Below are 27138 nucleotides of genomic sequence, written 5' to 3'. Positions count from 1 at the left end.
ACCGTGTCCCCAGGGGCCGTGTCCCCAGGGTGGCGTGGGCGGGCACAACGGACCGAAGGGACAGCGGGGTCCTGCGCCCTCTGATACTGGGGCGGTGGTTTTGTCCCCCCAAAAAAGCAGGGTTCTTTCACCTGGTGTGCAAAAAGCCGAGTGACACACAGAGTCGAGGTGTGGATTCCTTCCATGTCTGTGCAGAGACAGGCGGTAACCCCACAAAGCCAGCGCACCTTGGTTAGCGTGCGGTGACGTTTTATACATTCATAGTAGCTGTTCTCGGTGTTCTGCCGTTCCACATATTCATCCTTGCTTCTACTCGTTCTCACAAGCCTCGTCTCCGCTTAAGGGTACAGCATGTTTTAAATTTACAGCGCACGCTCAGTGGGTAGGGGTCTTTGCTTTGCCAGGGGCTTCATTGCCAGAGGTGTGGTTTTTGCTATATTAATCGGGATCGTTCACTTATGGTTCAAGTGATTCTCACTTCGGCTTTATCGGCAGCCTTGTTTTCTCGTGTTTATCTTGGTATTTCCTTGCTTGACTGCTTTATGGTGTCCTCCAGTTTCTTCTCTCAGGCCAGGTGTCTCCGGTGACTTAATCCTTGGGTGGCAGCTTCTCAGCCCCAGGACCTGGAGACTCCTCTCTACCAGTCTTTTGTTTCTTCTTCCTAATTAGAAGTTCCTCATTAGCCCGCTTCTATCAGTTCCAGGGTACTGACTACAGTGAGGTGACGGAAGGGGCTCTGCTGGCCACGGTGCCATGGGCCCGGGCAGCGCAGGAGGAAGCCATGGGGAAATGGCGGAGCAGCAGCGTTTGCGCCACCGGCCCCTTCCGGGGCAGCTGCGGTCCCCGGCCCTGACGAGGTTGGGCGTCATCAGCGGGATGGGGCTGGGGCAATCCCTGCTGGGTCAGCCCGGCTGCCAAGGGCCGGCACGCAAGCACCGACCCCAAACGTGGCCCCTGCTCTCTGCCCCACGTGCCGGCCCTGGAGCATCGCCCTGCTCTCCGCCCTGCGCAGCAACCCCGCAGCATCCCGCCCGCTCCGCCCTGCACACGCGCCCTCGCTCAGCCCCGCGGCGCTGCCCGCGGGCAGCCAGGCCCCCAGCCTCCCCAGTCTCACCGGGGAAATTGGGCAAACCCGGGCATTGCGAAAGGTGGAAATCCCGCTCTGACGGCGCTTCCTTCCAGCAGCCCTTGAAAACCCGCTGCGCCGACGCCGCAGAGCACCCAAGAGACGCTGCAGGCAGGACAGGCAGGAGCAGGCAGCCAAGCGCCGCGGCACTCGACAGGTACCAGCAAGTCTCTGCCCAGATTTTTGCAATCAGCAGTGGAGATGGCGTTCGTCCCCGATTTGGACACACTGGAGAGCAGCAGGTAAGCGTGGCCGTGCCGGAAGGTACGCTGGGGACATGATCCCGCCCTGGTGCCATGGTGGCCCTGGCTTCACCACCTCCCTTTGCCTTTCAGCCTGAACGAGGAGACATTTTATGACCCCGACTGCCTCTGCCCGCAGAAGGTAACACGGGTGGTGGGAACGGCGAGACCTCCATGGGGTCTCCAATGGGGAAGCCGGGCTCTCACCCCACGTCCCCTTTCCTCCCCAGAAACCCCACCTGGACTTGGAGGTGACATCACCCGGGGTGGACATCCAGGTGACGGTGAACCAGGGGCACCCTGTCAGGACCTTTCGCCAGGCTGCCGTCCTTGTGGTGGCTGTGACCAAGCTCCTGAAGCGGCCGGCGCACAAGGACTTTGCCGACAGTGACCTTGGTGGCTTCCTGGATGATATTTTCGGTATGGGGGGTGGTGTCGGGGGTGTCACCCCAGCCAGGGGATGCTCTTGGGGGATGCTCTTGGGCCCGGGTGCAGCAGCATCCCCCTGACCGTCTCCCTCCCCGCAGAGCCCATCTCCTTCCAGTGGATCGAGGGCAGCTACGCTGGGGCGCCTGTCTACCGCTACACCCGCTCCCAGTCCTTCGACATCCTCGACATCGACAAGAAGTGCTTCGTGCTGGAGTCGCCCACCCAGCTGGTGGCCCTGCACCTGCAGGGACCCTCTGCTGGGCGGAAAGGTGAGGGGACCCGGTCCCGACCCAATGTCCCCGTCCCCAACCCCGAGACCACCTGGGAGCCACCCCACAGCCCCGAGACCACCGTTAACCCGTCCCTTCTCTCTGCAGTGAAACTCAACATCGCTCTGTACCGTCCCCGGTCATCGCAGGGCGGCCTGGGGACCGGGCGGATGCCAGTGGCATTGGGCATCAAGGGCTACCAACTCTACATGTCGTGCGTGATGAGCGGCGCCAAGCCTGTGCTGCAGCTGGAGGTGAGCGGGGAGCCCGCTGGGTCCATCCCCCCTGGGGCTGGGGGCTCCATCCCACCCTGAACCCTGTTTTACCCCTCTGGTTGTAGGAAGCTGACATCAGGAGGGACATCGAGAGCACGGAGCTGACCCGCTTCATCTTCTACCGCCTAGACAGCCCGAACGATAAGACCACCCGCTTTGAGTCGGCCGCCTTCCCCGGCTGGTTCATCTGCACCTCCCTGCAGCCCCGCCAGCCCGTCGGCATCACCAACCAGCCCGACCAGGTCAACATCGCCACCTACGAGCTGAGCTGAGCGGGCACTGAGGAGCCCCTGCACCCAACCCAACCGGCAGTGGCCGGTTTTCAGGCTGTATGTACCGAGTACAAACCCCCCAGCTGGGACCCCTGTCCTCCCCATCTATTTCATGTGAAATAGCAGCTCTGGGCCCCGTGGGCCCGAGTCACCCTACTTTGGACATGTTTATTGTGTCTGTCCAGTGCTTTTATACTTATTTATTGCGTCCGCCCCTTGCTTTTAACTTATATAAATTTTATTGGAAATATTGTGGTTTTGTTATTGAGAATGGGGGTATTTGTTGGTGATGGAGGTGGAAACAAAAGGTTTCCCGGGATGGCATCGCTCAGCTTGTTGCTCTCACAGGGGTTAAATGATGTGAGAGTGGTTTACGAATGGGAAAATCCCACTCTTTCAGCTGCTTTTGGGGGGGTCTCCAGGTCTGGGCACAAAGCCCAGGGGGTGGGGGTGACCCTATGGCCCAGGGGCCACCCTGGCTCGGCCGGCCCCACGCGGGACCCTCCGCCACCCCGTCCCCGCCTGCGGCAGGCTGACCCTGGCTGGACACGAGGTGCCCACCAAAGCCACGCTACCGCTCCCCTCCTCTGCTGGGCAGCGGAGAGAAAACGCAACGAATGGCTCCTGGGTGGCGATAAGGGCAGGGAGAGATCACTCACCAGTTAGCGTCACAGGCAGGACAGACTCGCCTTGGGGAAATTAGTTTAATTTATTACCGATCCACTCAGAGCAGGGTGAGCGGGGGGCGGCTGGGGAGGGCGTCCCACGGGGGACGGGGCCACCACCGACCGTGGGCGCGGCGGCCGGAGCACGGCCCGGTGTCTCCGGCAAGGCGCCAGCGCGGGAGGGCCGCGAGGTGACGAGGGAGAGGATCAGAGCGGCCAAAGCCCAGCGGGGACTTGAACCGGCTGTAAAGGCAGCAAAAAACGCTTCTACAAATACATTAGCGAGAAAAAGAGGGCTAAGGAGCAGGGGAAAGGCGGGAGGGAACGGCTGAGGCTCTTAACGCCGCCTTTGCCGCAGTCTTTAACGGTCAGAGCAGCGGCCCTCGGGGTACCCGAGCTGGAGGGCGGGGATGGGAGCAGGATGAAGCCCCCGTAGTCCCAGGGACAACGGCCAGGGACCCGCTGCCCACGGGGCGCGCTCAAACGCGACGCCCGGGGAAGGGGAAAAAGAAAAGGAAGGGGAAAAAGAAAAGGAAGGGGAAAAGGAAAAGGAGGGGGAGAGGGAGACGAGGGGGGGGGGAGAGGGAGACGAGGGGGGGGGGGGGGGGGGAGAGGGGACGCGGCCCGGGGTCGGCTGGGATCCGCCCGGCCGCGGCGCGGGGCGGGTTATGAGCGGCCCGGCCCGGGTGTCACCGCCCCCTCGCCCGCCGCTAGCCAATCACGGCTCTCCCCTCCCGCACGCCCCGCCGGTTTCTCGCTTCCCATTGGTCGGTTTGAAGAAGGCGGTGGCCGCTGCAGGCGGCGCGGCGGTTGGCGGCGGCGGGCCCGTGGCCGCGCGGGGGCCAGCGCCCGGCATGGAGCGGGCAGCGGCGGCCGCGCAGGGTGAGGGGCCGGGGCTCCGGGGGGCTCCGGGGGGCTCCGGGGGACCGGGACCTGCGGGGAGAGAGGCGATGGCGAGTGCCCCGTGGAACGGGGGGTGATCGGGGGGATCCGGGGTGGGCGGTGGTGAGGGGCAGGGAGGGGCTGGGTGGCTGCTGGGGCCGCGGGAGGACCATCGGGGCGCGCTGGGGGCGAGGGTGTCGCGCACCTGTGAAATGGGCGCATCGACGTGGTTTGGGAGGCCAGGCGGCGCGGAGGGGCTTGGGGTGCGGCTTGGGGTGCCGGAGAGACCGGGGGTGCCAGGCTGCCCCTGGGGGTCTGTGGGAGCCTTGGGGGGCAGCGCCAGGGGAAGGGGGTGGCTTAGGGGGCAGGGGGCATCAGCTGGGGGGGCGGGGGAGAGGCCCTGGGGCCGGGGCGACGCTGGGCTCCAGCCTGGCCGGGGTCTCCCTGCCGTAAGATGCCCCGGTACCGCAGCCCTCAGCCAAACTGGGGGTGGCAGAGGTACGCCCTGCCTCCCCCCTAGAGCTGCTCCTCGCTCTTCCCACCCGCCCCTGCTAGCAGAGGGCTCGGCCACAGCGGGGTGCAGGCTGACGGGGTACGGAGGGTCATCGGCAGCATCTCCCCTTTCCTTCTGCAAATTGACTAAGCCCCATACAACCGAGGTTTTGGGTGGCATCACGCCGCGAGCATCAGGGAGCTCTGGTCTTTACGTGCCGACCAGCCCCTGGGCAGCATCGCACGTGTGGAAACGCTCTGGGAATTTCTGGGAACAGCATTGCCAGGCCTGGGCGGGGAGCACGGGGACCTGCACGGTAATGCTGTGAACGTCAAAGAAATCCATCCTTATCGGCGCACCAAATACCGAGGCTGTGGTGCACGCGCTGCATTTTCCTACCATCTCTTTGCAGAAGAGCAGAGAAGACGGCTCCAGGAGTACCTAGCAGCCAAAGAAAAGCTGAAATGTCAGAGTGCAAAGTAAGTCAGGAGAACGCTGGGCTTGGACTGGGTGACCTGTGAAGCTCCCTTCTGACCCAAATCACTTGGTGATTCCCTGAAGCAAAGCTGCCTTCCCGGCTTGCCAGTCTCTGCCTTCCCTCCGCAGCGGCTCGCTAGCGTATGGAGAATCGCCTCCTCCCAGCGCCTCGCTGTCGGGGCAGCGACCGGGGATGGCTCTGCCCCACAGCACTCCATAGCGTTACTGGCAGCAGGGGCAAAGGGATGGTTTGAGTGCTGATGGTTCCTGCTGGTTGACATTGTCTCTTCTGGGTATTTTCTGAGTCTCCATGAAACTTTCTCAGCTCAGCTCTTGGGTCTGAACAGGACTTTTTGCTGGCAACTCGGCTTGGTAACTGGGTCTTGAAGAAAGGGTGTTTCAAGTCTTACTGCTGCTTTTTAATGGCAGCTTTCAGTGGCCCTCTGGGACAGGTTAAGATTAGGAAGGGGCATTTTCAGCGCGTTTCAAAGGAAACAGATACAATCACCTGCTAAATGAGTTACCTGGCTCTGGGACCCCTTCGCCGCCCTGCTCGGTTCCCCGGAGCCGGGCTGCATGCAGATACGCTGCTGCGAGCGCAGCAGATGGGTAGCGAGGCACCTTCCTGCAAAGTCTTCAACTGAAACCGCTGATGTGCTTGGCAAACCTGAACACGTGAAAGACTCCCCGCTGCAGCGAGTATTTCTCATGACATTGTAGTGCAAAGGAAGCCATAAAACTTCTCCGTGGGGAGAAGATAAAGGGAAGCAGGATCAGAGAGCAGAAAGCAAACTGGTGCCAGGCTCCAGAAAATGCCACTAATGTAACAGAAACGAGGAGAGAAGATTCATGATCTTTCTTCAGGGCATAGTACACCACTTATATAGAATAGAGGACAATACGCTACCTCTCCGGGCTCTTTCATTACAGAAAAATATCTGCACAGGCAGTAATCTTCCCTAACGGCTGAGCTGCTAGCTCCAGAGCAGAGGGGTGGGAGAAGCCCGCAGCTGGCTGCTGTCAGAGGGCTCCAGTTCAGGGAGGAGGAGGAGGAGGAGGAGAGGACGGGGAGCCGACAGCCAGGGCTGCCGCCCCACCTCCCCGCTTCGCTGCCTGTGCCTGGGCAGCCGAGGGGCTCGTCAATCGGCCACCGCAGCGCTGCGGCTCGCCGTGGCAGAGCAAACCCCCGCCTGCAGGAACCACCCTGGTTACTCTGGGTGTCACTGGAAGCCTTAAGTTTTGTGACAGCCTTGGATGTCAATGCGTTGTGTTGCTTTTCTGTTGCCACGCAAAAGAAAAGCAATTAATATCATGTGGTACTTCCTTGGCAGCTTTTTGATTTCCAAAGCTTCTCGTAAGCTGCTGTGACTGAGATACCCATCAGCGTTTTAGATATGTCACCTTTCCTGCAACAGCTGCTAAATAACCCAATATCTTGTTCCACTTCCTACAGACCCTTTCTAAAGGACCGGACGAATCGCCTGAATCCACCCCTAGAACCAGTTTCTAAACTGGAGCGCGTAAGTAGAAATCTTTTGAGTCTAGTTTTGTATGTCGTGCTTGAAGTGGGTCTGGGCAGGACCGGGTACCCAGATCAGGGCAGCAAGTGCCTGACCCCGACGGGGTGCAGTCAACAGATTGCCAAATAGCTGGCAACTAATTATTTTTCAGAGGGACTTGGCGTGGGAGACTCATCCTCTGCCCACGCGTGGGCGGGCATTGCGCTACTGCTCTCTTGCCAGCTGCTTTGCCAGCGCAGGCCTTCGCGCGGATGTCCCCTGGGCTAGCCGGGCTGGGGCAGGAGCGAGCTGCCGGCGTCTGACCAAGCCGGGCTCTGCTCGGGGCTGAGGTTCGCTTTGTCTCTCCAGGTCGACAGGAACAAGAAGGATGTTGTCAGAAACATGGTGAAGGGAGCTCAGAGGGATGGCAAGCTTGGTGCCAAACCCACGCAGCACGCTGGCCACGCTGCTCAGCAGAAGTCTTCAAATGCATCCCAGAGAGCAGCGGTGGTGCGTCCAGAGCCGCCGAGGCAGAGCGCAAAGCTTCCCCAGGGGCTTGTGCCAAGCAGGAGCCACTCTGCGCAGCCCAGAGGGAGGCTCCCAGCGTCCAACTCCGGCCACCTCGATCCAGAAAGGAGCAAGAAGCCTGCACGGGAGACCGTCGGCGCAGCAGCACCTCGGACTGGAAGCGATCACCCCTCTCCTGGGGCACCTTGCTCCCTAAATGAGGGTCTGCAGGACAAAGAAAACGTCCGAGCACAAGCCTCTACGCACCCTGGGCTGAAGAGAGTTCAGCCGCCTGATGGAAACAGTCTCGGGAACAAGAGAGCCTTGGCTCACGGGCAAAGCTCAGCCACGGTGTCAAGAACTGTCATGGGCCCAAAGGACAGAACTAATAGCCACCAGGCTAAGGAAGAGCCGATTCAGGATAAATTCAGGAAAACCCTGCCAGGCTCAAAGAGCGCACCTCAAAAACCAAGCGTCAAAACTCAGCCGCTGCAGCACCCTCAGTTAATTACTGGTTCTACTAATTTGCTACATAAAAAACCAGGGGCAAACCAGGAAAAAACTAATATGGCAAGGAAAACGATAGAAAAGCCGCTCGGCATGCTTCCAGCAGGAGGTCTTAAGCCCCACGGCAGACCCCCCCAGCTGCAGAGACCTCCCGCAAAGCCCCCGGCCTCCAGCAGGCCCCAGGGGACCACAAACCCGAAACCCAGCCTGAAACCGGGCGGCACGGTGCAGCGGCAAGGGCCTGTGGCTAAAGGGGAGGCGGGTAGGAAGGACGCGAAGGTGGTGCCTCCCGGACGCGCGGCAGCGTCCCGAGTGACAGTCCCCCAAAACCAGCCTCGCCGCGTACACGGCTCCAAAGCTCAAGCAATTGAGAGCGATTTTAGGAGTAGGAGAGAGAGGCTTAAACCAGGGGCAAGTGGCCTACAGGCTAGGCGTGTTCCCAAGACCCCGACGGCTGCGGATCGTAAGTAAGTAGCAGCTTTGGCCGACTCTGTCTCGCCTCCAGGGGACAGCAGAGTTTAAAGTGTTTAACAGGGTGAACCAGTGCCAACCTGCTGAAAATGGGGTCCAAAGTCCCCTTATCAGTGAGCATCTGTCTGGAGGTTGATGCCCCAGGCAAGAGGAGGGTGGGGAGGAGATGTGGTGGTACCCTGGGTTCCTCTCCCGCCGATTCAGCTAGCGGGAGGAGAGCGTGCGGCCGCTCTCCTGTTTTATCTTCAAGGCACGCTTAAGCTTGAGAGGTTTTTCCTTTCCCAGCCTAGAGCTCGGATGCATTTTTAGGATAGAGGTACCGGTTCTTCCTGAGCAGCTGACGTGGGCCAGAGGCAGATTCCAAGGGAAAACAGCAGCCTGGCAAGTGCTGGCGCGCTGCTGGGGTGGTAACGGCGATCCCTCGGTCCTTTGGCAGGAAACAGCTGGAGGAGTGGTTGGCGTCCAAAGGCAAGACGTACAAGCGGCCGCCTATGACGCTGCTTCAGAAAAAGCCAGTGAAGCTGTCCCAGACAAATGTCAAGCAGAAAGAAAAGCAAGAGAAACCAGAGCAGCTCTGCCTGGAGCATATCAACAACGTATTAACCGAGTGCCTGAAGCTCATTGAGGAGGTGGGAATGGGAAAAGAGCTGCTCGAACGGGCTCCTCTTCTCCTGGAGCATCCCGGGAGAGGAGGGCCACATCCCCCCAGCAGCACAGCGGGGTTTGGAGCAAGCGTTCTTGCTCACTTGGCTGCAGCTGCCAGCGGGATATCATCACGCGTAGGAAAAGTAAAAGCACTCGCAGAGTTACGGATAGGCCAAAGGCATGGGATGCGTTCACAGGGAAAACGGAGCGATGGCCAGCCACGGGGCTTGCCTGCGTCATTGCCGGCGTCCTGGTACCCGGCAGTGCAGGCTGCAGCAGTAACGTCTGCGGCAGCAGCCCTGGCTGATTGCGCCAGCCTGAGATACGTCCCCAGTGGACCGCACAGCATCGCCTCGCAATGCTGACCGCTGGCCCTGCTCCAGGGTTTAAGGGCTCCGTTAGCACCAGTGCTGAAGAGCCTATCCCTTGACATCCCTCTGAAATACTCGACCCGTTTCACCACGGGGAAAATAGAGGCAGGAAAGCGGTTATCTGTCCACGGTCGTGTAGGAGAGTTGCAAAAACCAGCCTCTTCAGAGGCTCCTTTTCCTAGAGAGCGCTGGGAGAGCGGTTACGCATTGGCAGCTCCCCCAGCGCACGCCGCTGGCCCTTGCGATTGACACCTTTCCCCGGCACCTTGTCCTTCTCGCAGGGTGTCCAGGAAGAGGAGCTCTCTGCGGTCCTGTCCCGCGTGCCCCAGGCGGAGAAATTTGCCAAGTTCTGGATCTGCAAAGCGAAACTCCTCGCCCAGAGCGGCCCTTTTGACGTGGCGGGGTTGTACAAAGCAGCAGTCTGTGCTGGCGCTGTGGTGAGCGAGGCGCGCTTCTCTTCGGCAGCTCCCTGTATTCCCTGCCCCTGCGCCAGCAGGTTTCCTCAAGATCCAGGGATCGGATTTTGGGATGAGTTTAGCAGCGCTAGTCGCTGGTGAAAAAGCCCTTTAGAGCTGCCGGTCCCGTTGTGTCCCACAGGAACAGCTTTGGCTTTAACCAGCCAAGCGGGCAGCGCCGCGCGGGCAGGAACGGGGCCAGGGGAGGACGCGCGCCCTGCGCCGTGTCGGAGCCGTGGCTGGAAGCGATGGCAGCTCTGTGCCGGTCTGGGCGGCCTAACTGCGGCATCTGGTGGGATTTAGATGCCTGCCCAGCCGTGCCTGCGTGCCGACAGATCGCACTTGGAGAAGGGAAATCTGCAGCCTTTTGCCGCCATCTCCAGCACGGGGTGTCGCGATGCAGCAAAAGCCTTTTCTCCTATTCACTTGTAACTCCAGTCTCCGTTCCCGAGTCAGGCCTGCCTTGACCCACGTTCTGCTTTTCTTGCAGCCGCTCCAGGAGCTCAGAGAAGTTGTCCTTGATATTTTGAAGGCTGCAGACCAAACATCAGAAGGTAACTTGGGGGGGGGGGGTTGGCTGGCAGGCCAGAGCGTGGGCAGGCTGGTGTTCCCTGCCGCTGCAGGCAGGGAAGCTGCGTGGATTGCGGTCTGTTCCAGCGCCCCATGTCCCTGTTGACTTTGATGGAGAAGTCCAGAATCCTGACCTCAAAAATGGGGCAAGATTCCCCTGCCAGGGCTGGGCACGGTCCCGGCCATCACCGCAGCAAGGTGCCCTCGCCCGTGTCCGGAGCGCCGCAGTGCTGTAACCCCTCCCCAGCTGCCGCGCTCTGCCCCCTCTTCAGCCGCGCCGCCCTTTCCCTCTCCCATCAGGGGAAAAGGCCGAGCAGCCCGTTCCTTGGGAGCCCACGGCGCCTTGCCCGAGTGAGACGCAGCACGCAGCAGCGACTCCCTGCCTGGCCGGGAGGTCCGGGACGAGCCTGCCCGTCTCAATCAAGTTACAAGTGACGTCTGCAACCAGGTAAGGCTGAGCTGCCCGCTCCTGGCAGCGAGCACCCTCTGCCCCTGCCAGCAAGGATTTACCTGAAGGCTCTTGTCCTCCCCGCAGAGAAAGGGAGTTGCTGGAAAGGCAGGACCTGAAATTCCTGACGCCAGTGCGGCGCTCGCTGCGGATAGAGCGGGCTGGGAGCCGCTACCCAGGGATGCTGAAGGACCACGACCCTGTGGTGTCGTCCCTCAGTGAAATCCTGGATGCTGAGGAGGAGACTCAGTTCTTCTTCCGGAAAAACAAGGCTTTGCCGGAGGTGGCAGAGCTGGAGGGTTTGAGTTTGTATCCCCCGGAGCGCTGCTGAGGGATCCCCGGCGGGGCGCAGGCTGCTCGCTCCCCCATGCCGCCTTGCACACGCTCCACTGACTCCTTGTTGCCTCTCAGATGTAAATATGTAGGGGTGGCACATAATAAGCCTGTTTCAAATATATAAGCACTGTTTTAAATATGTAATAAATACATAATAAATAAAAACTCGCACTAGAGATGCGGCGTGGCCTAGTGAGTAGCGTGCGAGGTCCGAGGTTGGAGACACGGGCTGTGTCCCCTGGGACTGCCCTCGGCTCCTCTGCTGTGATGCATGCTCCGACTTCCCTGCCGTAGGACGATGTCGGTCAGACGCCGCAGCGCTCCAGGCACCTTCCAGTGGTTTGGAAGCAATGTCCCGAGGGATTTGCTCCAGAGCTGCCTTGTGCCCTACCTGGAGAGCAGCTGGATGTTCCTCGCCGATAGGCACGCACAGACCCCGCGTCTCGAGCTGTGCCAGACCGCGGAGGGGCCGGGTGCCTGCGGGACCGTGGCAGCTTCCGCGCAGGCTGAAGGCGGCGCCCTGAGGGGTGCGGGGGTCCGTGGGGTGGCCAGGCTCCCAGCCCCCGGGCAGGGCTGGGGGTCCGGGACAGGCCAGCGAGGGCAGCTGAGCCCTGTTAGAGTGCTCAGGGCCCCTACAGCAGCAGTCCCCCCACCCCAGGGCTGCCCTCGCCCCCAGAGCGAGCAGTGGCACGGTTTCCCTGCTCTGCTAAGAGGGGCGAAGCAGTACGGCTGCCGCGAAGGGCGGAGGGGAGCCCCCGCGTCACCTTCGCGTCCCCGGCAAGCAGCGATCCTGTCCTCATCCCACCCTTTTGCCTCCTCCCAACACAGCCACCATCAGCGTTGGCTCAGCATCTTTATTGAGAAACCTCGATGCTGGAAGAAGTCTTAGGGCAGGATCTGGAAGTCCTGGCAGGGGTCTGGGGAGCGCGGCAGGCACAGGGTCCAGGACAGAGGGGTCTTGGGGCTGCCACCCTCTGCCCAGGGGCTTGCACTTGTCCCAGCTGCTGGCCAAGGATTTGGGAATTGCCCTTTGCCCTCACCTCCCAGGCTCAGCAGCAAAGCAGTTTTCCTTTAAAATGGCCAATTTTATGTCTCCCTGGTGCCAGCGAGAATCTTTTATAAATAGAAAAGGGTAGAAAAGAGAGGAGGGCAATAGCAGGTACAAGGGATTCTCAGGGAGCAGCCGTCACCCCCAGAGCCCTCCTATGTTCAAACAACATCCACCCACCTCCACCCGGAGCCAGGTCCCAGCGCCACGGCAGCACCCGGGGCCAGGCACCGCAGCTGGAGGGGCAGGAGCTGCTGGGACCACCGACCCGTGCAAAGCGGGCTTCCCGCGACACCCGGAGCGGCGGCACGGCCGGCTTTCCCCGGCGTCGGCATCATCGAGCGGGCTTGGGGGGCCACGAGCGAAGGTGGGGGCACCGGGCAGCCCGCGGGCTTGGGGGGGACCCTTTTCCTGGTGCGGCGTCGGGGAGAAGAGCGCTGCTGCGCGGGGAGAGGCGTGAGGTGGGGCAGGGGCTGGGGCCACCGAGTGCCCTGCCGGGGGCTGGCACCCGCCGGCTTGGCAGCCGTCAGTGCTGGGGGGGGCTCAGGCTTCTCCATCATCCTCCTCCTCCCCGCTGGAGTCCTGGGGGACCCCAGGGACCTGAGACAGAGGTGGGGGCTCAGCGGGCACAGGACCCCACTGGCATGGGGGTGCCGGCGCTGGGACTCCCATGCCTGTGGCCAGTGGGTGCTTCTGCCCCTCTGTCCCCTGCCACCCACCTGCTGGTCAGGGTGGCCGTGCTGGGCCAGCCAGGGCGCCAGGGCCGGGCCTGCCTCTCCCGTATCCAGGCGGCCGTGCTCCACCGTCGACTCATGTGCCATCTGCAGCGGGGAGAAGGCGGGCAGAGAGGGGCTGGCACGGAGCAGCCAAGGGGTTGGGTGCTCACCAAATGCCCCCATCAGCCCCATACCCCCCTCAGGCAGGGAGGGAAACTGAGGCACGGCAGGTGAGCAGGAGGGGCCGGGAGCTGCGTACCAGGACGGGGGGTGCCCGGAAGAGGTAGCTGAAGGGGTAGTAGAGAAAGTTGAGGAAGGAGGCAGCGTAGAGGTCCGCGTAGCGCATCAGCTGGTTGGCAAAGAGCGTCTGGCGCGAGCCGCAGCGGAAGAGGCTGCCCATCTTCCCATAGCACATGTCCATCTCGTGCGTGACTTTCTGCGGGCACAGCAGGATGGTCAGGGCATCCGATGCCCCCCCGGGCGTCCCCCCCGGCAGGGATCGGTGCGGGGCGCTGAGCCGTGCGCCGGCTGGGACGGTGCCCCCAGGCGTCACCTGGATCCGACGCTTGATGGAGCTGATGTCCGGACGCTCGCTGCTGCTGCTGTCCAAGTGCCTGGAGTGGGAGGCACCCGGCTGGGGGCTCGCCTGGAGGGCCCCCACGGGTGCCCGCACCCCCTCCGGTGCCCCCTGCCCGCCCTGTGCCCACTCACTGGTACAGCTCCGCCAGGAAGAGGTCCAGGCTCCGCAGCTCCTCAAACAGCTCTGCAAGGGCAACGGGGCCGGCTCAGTGCGGGCAACGTCTCCCGCTGCCCAGCATGGCCGACGCGGGGCATCGGGGCACGGCCCACCGGGGCCGGTTTTGCCATCGAGGGGGGCAGGAGGCTCTGGGCCACCTCCCCCAGCTGGGCTTGGCTGTGTCGTGGCCGTGTCCCTGGCCAGGCGCTGCTCACCGCTCTTCTCCGTCCAGACCTGCAGCTCGCGGGCCAGCTCGGGCACCACCAGGAAGGTGCGCCAGCCCTGCCGCTTCTTGGACTTGAGGATGTCCCCGAAGATGTGGTCCCCCATGTAGAGGATGTCTTTGCCCTTCACGCCCAGCAGGTCACACACCACATCCGAGGAGCCTGCAGCAGCCGAACGTCAGGGCCGCGGCAGGGGCACGTCCCCCCCACGCCGCCCGCGGAGCCCGGCCGGGTGCTCACCGCCGGAGTAGACGGCGCAGTGCTGGAGCGGGCCGGTGTACGTCCCGATGCGCAGCTTCCCCGTGTCCTGCGGGACAAGAGGCCCCCCCGGGGTGGGGGGGTACCATTACCTGTGCCCACCCAACGGCAAATACACCCTGCTGTGCCCCCGGGAGCCCCGCGATGCCCAGACAGTGCCCGCCGCGGCGGCGGAGGGGTCCTCACCGTGTTGACTTGGCGCAGGACGGTGCCCTCGGCAAAGAAGAGCGGCTTGCGAGTGTCCACCACGATGAGGTCGAAATAGGATCTCCAGGGGCGCTGCGGGGTCTCAGCCTGCCGGGTGCCGGGGTGGGGGGGTCAGCGAGGGGCTGCTGATGGCACCCTGCACCCCCCAGCCCACGCCGGGGACAGGCTCACCTCGTTCCCATCGCTGAAGTCGAACAGGTAGGACATGATGGCCTGCAAGGACACCCGGCATCGCCACCGCTGTCCCCGCGGAGGGCAGGCCCCTGCCTGCGCTTTGCCCCCCCAGGGCAGGCTGGACCCGGGGCGGGGGGTGGCCACAGACACCCCCTACTCACGTCAGTGTAGTTGTAGTCACTGTTGGTGGCCAGAAAGACCTTCCCCACCTCCTTCATGCGGCTCAGCAGCAGCGGCACGCGGGGCTGGCGAGGGGCAAGTCAGCGTGGGGGGGCCAGGGGGGCCACGGGGACCCAGCCGAGGGGTCCGGGGTGGCGGCGGTGGGGTCCATGGGGGTCCGCAGACACTCACGTCCTTCACCACGTATTTCTCCAGGTTCTCCAGCGTCTTCTCCTTCAGGCAGCCCTGCAGAGGGGACAGACGGGGCTGGCCAAAACCTCCCCGGGGCAGTGGGGGGGATCCCCAGCACCCCCCCAGCAACGTCCCCCAGCCCCCCGCCCGCCGCACCCACCGAGAGGTGGACGTGGTCCATGGCCTCCCGCACGTCCTGGAACATGCTGCGGAAGGACATGAAGAGGTTCCCGTGCTTGTAGCCGGTGTCACAGCTGCAACGGTGGGGAAAAGGGGGGTGAGGGGGCTGCCCCACCGAGGGGAGACCCCCCACCCCACCCCAGATCCACCAGGTCCAAGCCCCCCCCGCCATCTCCCTCTTACTTGATGTATCTGGAGCAGTTGGTGAAGAAGTCCACGAGACAGGCGTAGAGGTGGGCCTCTGCCGGGGAGGGGGCCGTCAGAGGGGGCATGGGGGGTGCAGGGGGCCGCACCCCACGACGGGGTGGGGGGCGTGGGGGCGGTGGCATCTTGCTCACCCGTGAGGTTGAAGAGGGTGTTGAGGATGTGGAAGCGCTTCATGTCGTCCCGCTGGATGAACTTGTTGGGGTAATAGTGGAGGATTTCGGCCCTGGGGAGGGAGCAGGGAGCTGCAGCCCACGCCGAGGGTCCCCCCCGTGTGTCCCCCCGGGGCGGGGGTCCCACACTCACCCCTTGAGGAATCGGAAGCCGTGGGCGCAGACCAGCAGGTTCCCGTGGGAATCCACCTTCAGCAGGTTCCCGTACAGGGCATCGAACACCAGCCCCCTGCGCCGCACACCCCGTCAGCAGGCGGGGGTCCCACCCACGCCAACAAACCTCCAAAACCACCCCCCCCCGTGCCCCCCACCCCAAAAAAACTCACCGGGTGGGGAAGGTGGGGTCGTACTTGTAGGCGAGGATCTCGTGGGGGTAGCCGATGGAGACGAGCTGCTCCAGCAGCAGGGCGAAGGCCAGCTCCTCGTAGTCGGGGGACTTGTACACTGCGAGGGGCAGGGGGGCGGCGTGGGCAGGGGCTGGGGGGGTCCCGCCGCCCCCCAACCCTGCCTCAGCCCCCCCCCCCCCCCCCAAAACGCACTGGCCAAGGTGTAGTCCATGTCAAAGCCGAAGCACTTGATCTTCTCCAGCGCCAGGCTGCGGTTGACGAAGATCCTGGGGGGCGACCGGGGCAGGACACGGGGTGGGGGGGCGCCCAGGACTGGGGGGCACGGAGGGGACGGGGACCCGGCCCCACTCCCCAGCCCCGGTCGGGGGGCCGGGGGGGCTGCGCGCCCGCCCTGGCCCCGGGGCCCCGCCGGGAGTTATTGGAGCAGAAAAATGGGCTTTTGAGCTGGAAACGGAGCCGGGGGGGCGAGGCAGGGAGGGGCGGCGCTGAGCCCCCTCTTTTCGCCTGAACACCCCCCCCCCCGTGTCTAAACGGGGGATCCCCCCAGGGTGCCCCCTCCCGCACCCCCCTGGGGTCCTGCACCCCCGGGGTCCTCCCCCCGCTCCTGCCCCCCCCAACGTGCCCCCGACCCCCGCCGCCCCCGGCCCCACCGGTGCTGGCAGTCCCTCCGCAGCGCCCGCGGGTCGCCCTGCCCCGGCCCCGGGGCCGCCGGGCCCCGCTCCCCCTCGCTGCCCATCGCCGCCGCCTCCGGCCGCCTCCGGCCGCCGCCGCTTTAACGGGGCCCGGCGGGACCGCCCCGCCCCGGCCCCCGGCCCCGGCCCGGCCCCCCCCAGCAACAGCCGGGCCGGGACGCGGGGCTCCCCGGGGTGCCGACCCCCAAAACGGGGCGGTTCCCCCCCGGGCCCCCAAAAGGGGCTCCCCCCGGACCCCCGCCGTGCCCCCGCCGCCCCCCGGGGCAGCGCCCTCCCACGGCCCCGGCCCGGAGCCCCGGGGCCGGTGTTTGCCCAGCGGGGCCGCTGGCAGCGGGGAGCGACCGGCAGCGAATCATTAACCGGGGTCAAGGACCGGCCCCGCCGCCGCCGCCCCGAGGCGGCCCCGATGGGCGCCCCGGCGCCCCCGGAGCTGGGGAGGCGGCACGGTGCCGGGGGGCGGGCGGAGGGACGGGGACAGGAGGGGGCACCCACGTCCCGTGGGACATCGGCCGGTCCCGGCGGGAAACGTCCCCATCCCTGCAGGGCCTCCATCCATCCCCGCGGGTCACCTCCCCCGGCAGCTGCAGGAGGCACCTCCCAGACCCCACCTGTCCCAGACCCCACCTGTCCCCACGTCCCCGTCCCCCAGGGAGCCCGGGGCGTCCCGGCTGCCCCCCACCACCCGCTGCAATCTCCCGCAGCTCTTGCGACACCCCGGTGCCAAGGCGCTGACGTGGGTCCCCGTGCCTGGCCTTGACCAGGGCTGGGCCCCCCGGCCGGGAGGGAGCACGGCTGGGGCACCCTGGGGACACGGGGGGCCGGAGGCCCAGGTGCGGGGCCCCGATAACGCCCCCGTGCCGGGCTGGGGTGCAGCCCGGGGTGGTTCACAGCCGGTCCCGTGACAGCGGGGGAGCACGTGGGGCTCTTATCAGCTGCCCCAGGGCTGGCACCCTCCCAGGGCGCAGGTCCAAGGAGGGGCAGGGCACAGGCCATGGGGCAGCTCGCGAGGGGACAGGGCCACCCCGGCACCCCCCAGATCACCGGCAGCGCTGGCGTACAAAGGAAATCTTTATTGAGTCCGAGGTAGCAGCAGTGAGGGGGGGCCGGGGGCTGCCCCCCAGGGACCCCCGAGCAGGATGGTGTCCACACCACTACAGCGATGGAAGCAAAGCTGAACACGGCACGGCCCGCAAGGGGGGGTGCCCCAGGGCCCCCCCGCCCTCCCAGGCAGGGCAAGGACCAGCCCCAGTCTTTACTCGAGGAGGAATCACTGCCAGGGGATCTTCATTAAGTCATTAAAAATAAGAAGAGTGGCCTCCCGTAACTGCTAACCTAAAGCTACAGCGCAGCAGGGGAGTCACGCCGGGGCAGGCACAGCCTCACCGCTGTGCCCCCCTCTAGACACTTAGCGCCGACATAAAAAAAACAAAACAAAAAAACAACAAAAAAAACAAACTTCAGTGACAACACTATGCAGAACTGAGGAAGCCCCAGAGACAACGGCAGCCCCCGTCCCACAGCGGGACGAGCCTCCCCGGCTCCTGGAGGGGAGGGTGGCAGCAGGGAAGCAGGAGCAGCGTGAGCCCGGTGCCCTCACACCTTCAGGACAGCGTACTTGAAGACAGCCATGATGGCAGCGCTGATGAGACCCGAGATGGGGACGGTGACGAACCAGGCCATGAAGATGTTGCGGAAGAGGCGCCAGTCCACCGCCTTCCTGGAGCGCAGCCAGCCCACCGAGACCACGGAGCCCACCTGCCCGAGGAGCCGGGGCACGGCTCAGCCCGGCAGCGGGTGCCCGCCCTCCCCCAGCCCTTCCAGGGGAAGCCTCGGCCGCGGGGCCGAGGGTCTCGCTCCAGCCCTTGGGACCCAGCAGACCCCAGAGAGAGAGGAGGGCAAGAAGCCGCCATCCTGGAGCAGCACCGGGGCTCCCACGGCCACTCGGCAGAGCCCCGGGCTCCATCAAAAGGGTTTTGTTCTCCCATCACCTCCCGAGTACCCCCTCACCCAGGGACTCCTCCCCGCCCTCCCACCCCCGCATTCAGATGCAAATGGCAGAGCTGGGACCTGAAGGCCAGCCAGCAGTCTGGGCTGGGGCCTCCCGCCCAGCTCAGCCGCATTAGCACCAGGATTGGGGGGAAGCCGAGCTTGCACCAAGCCAGCACCGACCGCTCCTGCCCCCGCCCCTACCTTGCAGTGGGTGGTGCTGATGGGGAGGCCAACGTTGGAGGCAATCACCACCGTCAGGGCAGACGCCAGCTCGATGCTGAAGCCACTGCAGAGACACAAAGTGCATGGGAACCCAGGCACCGGCCCCTCCGCACCACCCAGTGGGTCAGGCGGGCTTAGCCCAAGCCAGACCCGGGGCTGCTGGCCCCAGGCAGACCCTGCACAGCAGGGCCAGCTCCTCACTTGGCTCTCCAGCCCCCCGGCAGCCCCAGAACGACCCCCCCAAGGGACAGAGGGAGGTGTTATGGGGCCACATGCACCCCAGCTCCACCTCCCAAGCAACGAAACCCCCAAAGGGAGGATAGAGAGGGACTCCAGGAGCGGGATGCGGCTCTAGGACTGCCTGAAGCTCCTCCCACCCCAAGGCAGACCTTACCTGGATGGTGTGATGGGAGTCAGGTCCTTCCCCATCGTCTGGATGACTCTCCTTCCCCAGACCCACAAACCGATGCAAATCCCCGCACCTCCGTAGAGCAGCAGCCAGATGGGAGTTGCCACCTTGGTAGCCACGTCGCCTGTCTGATAGACCAGGTAGAGCGCGACCAGGGGCCCTATGGCATTGCTGGAAGAGAAAGGAGAGCTGGTCTAGGGGGCCAGGGGCTCTGGGCAAGGTAGGCACCAGCCCCAGCGAGCAACCCCACCGCTCCTGCCAACCCAACTGACCTGACATCGTTGCCACCGTGAGCGAAGGAGCCAAAGCAGGCTGTGAGGATCTGCAGGAACTGGAAGAGGAGGGACACCTCGGGTTTGTCCTGGTCATGCCATTCTTCCAAGGAGCTACTGCTGCCCTTGCAGTCGCCGACTCCCATCTCCACCTGGGCTGTGTTCAGGTCCACATCAGCCGCCGGGTGGGCATCCGCCACCGCATTGCAGTAGCTGGTGTAGCTGTCCATGCGGACCCTCTTCTTGGTGTCCGCCACGGGCCAGGTCAGCTTCTCCATTTCCTCGCCCTCCTTGGCGCGGAGGGAGTCCAGGGGCATGCCGCAGATGGCCATGGTATAGGAGGTGTAGCTGTTGTTGCGCCGCAGGGGCTTGTCCCCCGAGTCCCCCATGCAGTCCCCCATCTTGGCCAGGTGTAGTTTATGCAGCAGCTCCTTGTAGAGGCCAGAGTCCTTGTGCACGGTGTGGTACTGGTACTGCCCGCTGGAGCTCATCTGGTGGCCCACGGCCTGGTTGAACTGGACGAGGCTGCCGTTGGGCAGCCGCACAGCTCCTGCCAAGAGAGACGGCAGGGCTTTAGCACCCAGGGGCACCTGGGGTGGGGGCAGAGCACCCCGGCACCCCCGTGTCAGCCCCCACCACTCACCGCTGTCAATGCTGGTTTCCTTCAGGTCAAGGCTGGGGAGCCTCTCCTGCTCCGGGGCCTCCTCCAGGTCCCCCAGGTTGAAGGAGACCGTCCTCTCCTCCACCGCTGCCCGCTGGGGCACAGCCAACCCCACATCAGCAACGGGGCTCTTGGCATCGCCCAGGGGCACTTTGGGCTCCTCGTGGTCCTCCTTCGGGCTGATGTTCTTCTCCATCAAGGGGCTTTCAGAAGGACTGGATTTGATCTCTCCTGTGAAGGGAGACAGCTGCCATCAAACCTCTTCCCACCACCACCACCAGGAGCAAGCCCACACCCCTCACCACTCAGATTTATGGTAGCTAAATAAAAATTTACAGCTTCCCCCCCCATCCTGAACTTTGGAAACGGCTGGGCAGTCGCACCTTGTCCCTGGCACAACAGCCAAACCATCACAAGCCAGCTCATCTCCTATTTTTAGGCGCCCCCACCCACACGGGGTGTGGTGAGCACCATTATGGGGCTTTTATGCCCATTCTTCCTACAGCAGAGGTTCCTCTTTGAGCCATGTTTGTCCCATCCCCATTCCCGGTGGCCATGGGATGCTCTGGACCTGCTTCTGGGGCGGTTGTGACCCTTGAAGCCGATGGGAAGGTGCCCAGAAGAGCCTAACTCCTCTGCCAGCCCATCAGCTCCAGCCTGCCGGGAGGACTCGCCCGCCTGGGCTCCTCTCCAGCTCCCGCTGGTGGGTGACAAACCCACACAGGAGCCGGTCTCCACCTCCCAAGGGCAGCCTGGTTTCCTGTCCCACTGGAAGAGCCAAGCCAGCAGCACCAAGCCCTGGAAGCTGAGGCTGTTACTCCCCCTCTACCGGGAAAAGCATGTTTTCTCCAGGTGAAAACATGAGGTCAGCTCCTTCAGACAACAACAAAAACCACCTCCTTGTCACAAACATGACCATTTCCCAGCCAGTTTGCTGCTGCAAGGGCCGGGCTGTGGCATCAAGCCCCTGCAGAGCTCCTCTCCCCCTGCACCACCACCTCCCCCAGCGATGCTCTCCGGCAGGCAGGCTGCCTCGGCAGGCAGGGGAGCCCGTCTGGCAGGCAGGGGAGCTGCCTTGCAGGCAGAGGAGCTGCCTTGCAGGCAGGAGTTAAGCTGAAGCTCAAACAGCTGGAAGAATGTCAAGGGCAGCCATAAAGCTGTTAGTCACACCCCAATTACACCAGTCTGACAAGGACACTGGTTATCCCCTCATCTCCAGTTCCTCAAGTGCCCCAGACTGCACACAAAATTTATATGCAAGACCACACACGACTCCAGGAGAGCTGCCTGTACTTTTCGGGAGGCAGAGCTCAGGACTGCTCTTTTGGATGCCTTTCAATAGAGATTTTTTTTTTTTTTTGCTACAGGGAAAGGATTTCATCAGCTTACACAGCTTTAAACTTGTGATCTGCATCTGCCAGGCCAAAAATTGATCAGCAGGTACGCAGAGGATTAAAGGTTACACTGGTTAACAGGCAGGTTTTCTCCTGCCTTCTCTTTTTCTCTATTAAACAGTGAAATCGTTTAATAGAAAACTGTTTAATATTGCCTGCTGTCCTGTGCAGTTCAAGGAGAGATCGCCCTGCTCAGAAATCAGCTGCCAGACGCCGCTTGGCAGGCAGCACAACAGCCACTTCAAGGGGTATTTTGGGGTGCCAGGGAGCAGCTTTTTGGTGCTGCAGTGGGTTAGGAGCACGCAGGGTCCAGCTCGATGAGATGTGCCCCAGTGACTCAGGGTTTGCAGAGCAGCTTAAGCGATATCTGAAGCTGAGGATCCCTGCTAATAACAGCCCTCCGGCTAATGAGATCTCCCGCTGGGAAAAGAAGATGGTTAGTCCGAGCATGCCCTTCCCCAAAGGATTGCAAAGAGAGAGGCATTACTTACGTTCAATTTTCTTCTTCATTCTCGGACATACAAAGAACCAGACGACGAGAGCACAGACAACAGCACTCCCCGCCGAAATTAGGAGGATACCCCACAGAGGAAGTTTGTCAAAGCCCAGCACTAGGAAATAAAACAACGTATCTTTGAAAACCTCCGGGCAAAAACCTCCTCGACATACGACTTTGCTCTTCCTGGCACGGGGACTCCAATCACCTGCAACATCCCTGAGCTAATTCGCCTGCCAGGGAGAAACGCCATCGGAAAGCCACTGCTGACCGCACCGAAACCGAGAGCTTAACTCACGCAGCAGCCCCCCACTTACAGTCTCCCCCATCACAAGCTCATCTTTCACACATGCAGACATCTCCCCCTCCCTCCCGCAGCCAAACCCCGTCAGGGACCAGCGTGTGCCCTGAGCAGGGACGGGAGGCTCCTCGCAGCCCTTGTCTCCTCACTTGCTGCAATGTCAAAGAAAAAAAAAAAAACCACCCAGCACGGCTGCTGCAGCCACAGCGCCGCTTCCCCCGGTCGGGGAGAGGACACAAAGGACCCGGGCTGCTCCCGACGGAGAGCCCCACACCTCCATCAACTCCTCCAGCTGCTGGGGGAAGATGGTTCTCCCGCTCCACAAGTCCCTAGGAACTTAAGCTCAAGTTTCAAGGCATCAGAGGTGTTATGTGACCCAGTTACAAGCATTTTCACATGCAGCGTGACTTTTAGCGGAGGTTTTGCATTATACAGCCTGCTGCAGCCCCCAGTCGGGGTATCAGGTGCTTGTAACCGCTCAACTCGTGCGTTTTCTGCTGCAGGCAACAACTTACTGCTCCTGATGCACCACCAGCAACATCGCAGCTCCTTTACCCACACATTTGGCTGCTTGCTTACGGCAAACCTGGCTGAAGGCTGCAAACCCTGCCCTTGAGCAACACCGAGCTCACCCAGCCCTCCTGCAGCTGAGGACTCGGGATAGACATGAATCTTCCTCGGGGGTGCCAGGTGATAAAGTGATCTTGGAGCAGCGCCGCTGCTGCTTTGCAGCCCCCGTGCCCCCAGCAGCACTGCAGCAACCCTGCCTTCCCCCCTGGGCTGGAAAGCCAAGGGAAGGGGAAGCTGACATCCCTCCAAAAATTTTTCCAGCCACTGTTTACAGAGAAAGCCCTGTGGAGAAAGCACTGACTGCCCTCACCACACCTCCAGTGATTCCTCCACAACAGGAAACCCACACTCAGACCGAAAACAGCTCGCGCCGCGTCACCCCGGAGGTTATGGAGCCTCCAGCTCCGCAAGCAAAGCCACCCTCCTCCCCTGCCAAGCCCTCTCCTAGTCCTGCCCGCAACCTGTCCCCCTACACAACAGCCAAACAAGCATTTCAATTTGGCTTTTCAAACTGAAGTACAAATTCCTCTTCTCAGTACAGGTGCCAGCTCTTCTTGCCAGGGATAATTAGTTTATTCTTAGGGACAAGGTGAATCAGGAGGCACAGCCTCCATCCCTGCTCCTAGCCTCGCTACCGGCAGCCTGAGGAGTCTCTTCAGTGGCAGCCAGGTACCTGAGTTTTAGCACAGGTAAGAGAAGGGAAGGGGAAGTCATGTTATCTGCCAGTCCTGTGAAGTCTAAGGAGAAAGGTCTGGAGGGGTTTAGTTTGAGCAGGTCTCTTTGGCTGGGCAACTATCTAGCCCAGAACTCAGCGCACGCTAGCCTGCAGCCTTCTGTAACCGGCACAGGCCAGCCGCCTTCTAGGAGATTTCAGCCCTGTAAAGCAAAAAAGGGGTAAATCGTGCATTTAATGGAGGTTTTGTAAAGAATTTAAAAATCAAGGTTCAAGTATTCTGACGCGTACTTACAAGGTGCACCAGTGTATGTGATGGAGAAGAGGTTGATCCCCACGGTACAGGCATAGAAGATGGGCAAAGCTCGCAAGCCATTGGGAACGGGATCTGCCTGCAAAACAAGGACCAGTACTGCAGAAAGCCAGACCTTGCGGGCTGTGCAGCAGCCAAGCACCAGCCCCTTCCCAAACGGGGGTCTGTGCCTTCGGTCAACTGCTGAGCAAGCCAGAGCTCCCGACAGCTTTTAGAAAACAACCCATGGAGCTGCCACCGTCCGACCCCCAGCAGCCCGGGGCGGAGAAGGAGGCAGAATGCCGTGGGTCCCACGAGGCTCCCCAGGGCCCCAGGGCAGGACCAGCCGAGCGTCCCACCACTCCCAAGGCTGGAGCACCTCATCTGCACCCGCAGCCAGGGGCTGCCTGGCTCTTGAACCCTTCCTGAGGCTCCCCAGCCCGCAGACCTCCACAGCCTCCAGCTGCACATATGTTTGCTTTCAACTCCCCAGGCACTTTCAGACAAAACCATTTGTCAGACAAAGCTTTTACCTCTTTCCAGCTGACTTGGACGAAATAAAAAAGTCCATTACTCACAAAGCAGCTTATTTGACCACATACCTGCACAGAGAGGCCCTCACCCAAGCAGCAGGAGCACTTAATCTCTGCTGCTGCCCAGCAATCGGGGTCTAGCGTCGGTACAAACACACTGAGCGTTACCAAATGCTGAGCGGGACGGAGCAACTGGACTATTCAGCACCAGAATGAAGTGTGACGGGGCCAGCCCAGCTTTGAAAGGCCAGTTACGCAAGGTTACTCTGACAGCAGTGACGCTGAATTGTTTTAAAGGGCTGCCAGGTAGAAACCAGCAGCGATAAGATCTTAACATCTCTTGAAACAGAAATAGTTAGAGCTAAGACCTAAAATAATTTAAGTTAACCTCAAATATGCAGAAAAAAATGCTGGAGTTCCTCTGGACAGCTGGCTGGATACCCCTGCTCTGGGCTGGCAGCGTCCCGTGCTCCAGGGTCATCATCTCAGAAAGATGAGGTCTAAAGCTGCCACCTCCATTTCAAGCACCTCTGGGTGTCCAATCCCTCTTACGGGGCTTTCAGACACTCCCAACAGTGGGAGCATGTCCCTGGAGCCAGCCCGAGCACCCATCACTTCACCTGGGGCCCCAGATGGGAGGAAAGTGCCGTTTCCACAGCACCAGGGACAATTCTGGCCCTCCAGGCCTAAGAAGCAGCCATCACTGTTGGCCATTGCCTTCATCTGCAGCCTGACACAAGAGGAGGTCCACCAGGACTTGGGAATAGCCTGACAAGAAGCTCTAATCTTATCAGTTCTGGGCTACTTCACTACTTGGAAACTGCAGCTGTTTCTGCTGAGGCCAGGACACTCCTGGCCCAGACATTTTGGAGGAGGTTGAGTGAAGCCTCCTCACCTCCCAGGCTCTGCTTTGTGGAGTGGCTACAGAGTTTTCCCGTCCCTTCAGCTCCTCCTGAAGGAGTCCAGAAGGGCTCACCCAAGTGTCAACACAAGGACAGATGTGCCTGGAGAAGCTCTGGTGCACATAAGCCAATCAACCAGTCCAAGGCGCAGACAAGGGAGCACGCGGGAACCCCAAGGTGTCAGATAATGGGTCAGATAAAGCCCTTACCTTGCGGAGGATGAACCTCTGGACGAGGAAGAACAGGATAGCAGACATGATGCCTGAAAGGAGGGGTGAGATGAACCAGGACAACACTAGGAGAGAAGAGGCATGATCAGCATCCCGCTGCCGGACGGGGAAGCCCAGGGGGCACACGGATGCCATGCACAGGGGTGGTCACAGGAGCTGGACTTACCGATCTTTAGCAGCTCGGACCACTTGACACCTTCTTGCCCTTTGGCCACCAGCGAAAAGCCAATGGTTGCTCCAACGATGCAGTGGGTACCAGAAATTGGGAGCTTCAAGAACGAAGCCACTAGCTGCCACACGGCAGATCCTGGAGGAGAAGGAGAAGCCTGGTTAGAAGGCGCTCACCAGGGCACCCTGGGGCACATTGCCTCTCCCCCCCCCCCCATTTTGACGCCCTATTCCTCACCAAACATGGCGCTGATCGAACCTGCCATCAGCAGCTGCTGCTGCGTGGAGTTGTACATCTCCACGTCGATCAGCCCCTTCCGGATGGTCTCGCTGACTTTGGCTCCCAGGAGGACGGAACCCACCGTCTCAAAGATGCTGGCCAAGATGCAGGCTTGCCGGAGGGTCACCACCCCCGAGCCCACCGCCGTCCCGAAGGAGTTGGCCACATCGTTGGCGCCCACGGAGAAGGCCAGGACGAAGGCAATGATGAAGCCCAGGACCAGCATCCAGAGGAAGTCCGCCATGGGGGCGGGGGGCAGCGTGGGGGTGGGGTCCATGGTGGGGGGTGTATAAATAAGTTAGGTATAAAATTAAATAGGGGCGGGGGTCGCTACCGGGCGCGGGGGGGATCCGCCGTCCTAGGGCCCCGCCGGCCGCGGGGGCTGGGGGCCGGGTGCCGCGCCATGGCCTGCGCCGCGCTTCATCCTGCGGGAGAGACGGGGCTGAGCGGGGGAGGGCACCGGATAACGGCCCTTCCCGCGCGCCGGTAACGGCCGCTCCCGCGCGCGCCACCGCCACCGCACCCGCCCTCTCCCTCCCCCGCCGCCATGTGCCCTGCCCGCCCCGCCGCCACCCCACGCCGCGCCGCGCCGCCGCCCAAGGCCGCCGCTCACCGGCCGGGCCGGGCCGCGCTCGCCGGGGAGGAAATGGAAAGGAAGGGCAGGGCCGGGCCCGCTCAGCTCCGCTGCGCCGCCCGCGCCGCCTCCGACTGGCGCCGCCGCCCGCCGCCCGCCGCGCTTTAACCGCCTCCCGCGGCCCCACCTGACCGCCGCAACGCCCGCCCCCCGCCTGACGCACGGCGTCGCCATTGGTCCGCTCGCCGCGGGGGGGACGAGGCCGCGTCGCCATTGGGCAGCGCCGAGCTCTGAGCCCCGGCCCCGCCCCGCCGGCCGCCGTGCCCCCGCGCGGGCAGCGCGCACCGGCACCACGTGCGCGATCAGCGGCGATCGGCCCGGCCCGGCCTGGCCTAGCCCAGAGCGGCCCGGCTTAGCCCAGAGCGGCCCCGCCTAGCCCAGAGCGGCCCCGCCTAGCCCAGATCGGCCCGGCCTAGCCCAGATCGGCCCGGCTTAGCCCAGATCGGCCCGGCCCGGCCCGGCCCAGAGCGCACCGGCCCAGATCGGCCCGGCCCGGCTCGCCTCAGCCCGGCCCAGAGCGGCCTGGCCCAGATCAGCCTGGCCCAGATCGGCCCGAATCGGCTCTGCGCGGCCCGGCCCAGATCGGCCCGGCCCGGCCCGGCCCGGCCCGGCCCGGCCCGGCCTAGCCCAGATTGGCCCGGATCGGATCGGCTGGGCTCGGCTCAGCCCGGCCCAGATCAGCCCGGCCCAGATCGGCCCGGCCCGGCCCGGCCCAGAGCGCACCGGCCCAGATCGGCCCGGCTCAGCCCGGCCCAGATCGGCCCGGCCCGGCTCGGCTCGGCTCGGCTCGGTTCGGCCCGGCTCGGCTCGGCTCGGCACGGTTCGGCCCGGCTCGGCACGGTTCGGCCCGGCTCGGCACGGCA

At 63.0% G+C, this 27138-nt stretch overlaps 3 protein-coding genes across 7 annotated transcripts; 2 read left to right on the top strand and 1 right to left on the bottom strand.

Moving 5' to 3' along the window:
- Nucleotides 1-1271: 1271 nt before the first annotated feature.
- LOC309602190 (interleukin-1 beta-like) lies at nt 1272-2613 on the top strand (the record flags this gene model as incomplete). The annotated part of the gene is made up of 6 exons (XM_082335578.1): nt 1272-1368; nt 1462-1510; nt 1599-1788; nt 1896-2066; nt 2175-2320; nt 2407-2613. Exons 1-6 carry the CDS (start codon nt 1328-1330, stop codon nt 2611-2613), a joined length of 804 nt encoding a protein of 267 aa, XP_082191704.1. The 5' UTR covers nt 1272-1327.
- A 2405-nt stretch (nt 2614-5018) lies between these two features.
- On the top strand, nt 5019-11025 carry LOC309602607 (uncharacterized protein). Its single transcript, XM_082336267.1, has 7 exons — nt 5019-6770; nt 6918-8110; nt 8551-8743; nt 9412-9684; nt 10076-10139; nt 10396-10603; nt 10691-11025. The coding sequence occupies exons 1-7, from the start codon at nt 6525-6527 to the stop codon at nt 10932-10934; spliced, it is 2421 nt and encodes an 806-aa protein (XP_082192393.1). The 5' UTR covers nt 5019-6524; the 3' UTR covers nt 10935-11025.
- Nucleotides 11026-11648: 623 nt separating this feature from the next.
- LOC309602963 (cytosolic purine 5'-nucleotidase-like) lies at nt 11649-26326 on the bottom strand. 5 transcript variants are annotated; one of them, XM_082337148.1, is made up of 18 exons: nt 16874-16961; nt 15750-15823; nt 15537-15654; nt 15344-15439; nt 15172-15263; nt 15017-15074; nt 14814-14907; nt 14654-14707; nt 14464-14547; nt 14300-14341; nt 14108-14215; nt 13904-13970; nt 13655-13825; nt 13415-13466; nt 13257-13317; nt 12963-13139; nt 12707-12808; nt 11649-12587 (listed from the first exon to the last, which is right to left on the bottom strand). In XM_082337148.1, the coding sequence occupies exons 2-18, from the start codon at nt 15766-15768 to the stop codon at nt 12531-12533; spliced, it is 1452 nt and encodes a 483-aa protein (XP_082193274.1). In that variant the 5' UTR covers nt 15769-15823; nt 16874-16961; the 3' UTR covers nt 11649-12530. The 5 variants fall into 5 exon arrangements, 3 of the variants coding, with proteins under 3 accessions (XP_082193274.1, XP_082193273.1, XP_082193275.1); XM_082337147.1 differs by lacking the exon at nt 16874-16961 and adding an exon at nt 16208-16343; XM_082337149.1 differs by lacking the exons at nt 15750-15823; nt 16874-16961 and adding an exon at nt 17865-17946.
- Nucleotides 26327-27138: the final 812 nt, after the last annotated feature.

Source organism: Platalea leucorodia (genome assembly GCF_965183815.1).
Source record: "Platalea leucorodia genome assembly, chromosome: Z".
Classification (NCBI taxonomy): Eukaryota; Metazoa; Chordata; class Aves; order Pelecaniformes; family Threskiornithidae; genus Platalea; species Platalea leucorodia.
Note: the sequence above shows the minus strand (reverse complement) of the source record. Positions and strands in the feature narration are given on the sequence as shown.

Bases quoted from the DNA above. Each gene is read 5' to 3' on its own strand.
- LOC309602963 (XM_082337147.1), bottom strand. From the start codon at position 16,293: ATGGGCAGCGAGGGGGAGCGGGGCCCGGCGGCCCCGGGGCCGGGGCAG. The intron at 14,216-14,299 runs GTGAGCCTGTCC...GGCACCCGGCAG, and splicing joins ACTTCAGCGATGGGAACGAG to GCTGAGACCCCGCAGCGCCC. The intron at 12,809-12,962 runs GTACGCAGCTCC...TCCCCGCTGCAG, and splicing joins TCCGGGCACCCCCCGTCCTG to ATGGCACATGAGTCGACGGT.
- LOC309602607 (XM_082336267.1), top strand. From the start codon at position 6,525: ATGTCACCTTTCCTGCAACAGCTGCTAAATAACCCAATATCTTGTTCC. The intron at 6,771-6,917 runs GCCAAATAGCTG...CCCCTGGGCTAG, and splicing joins CGGGGTGCAGTCAACAGATT to CCGGGCTGGGGCAGGAGCGA. The intron at 8,111-8,550 runs GTAAGTAGCAGC...GTCCTTTGGCAG, and splicing joins CCGACGGCTGCGGATCGTAA to GAAACAGCTGGAGGAGTGGT.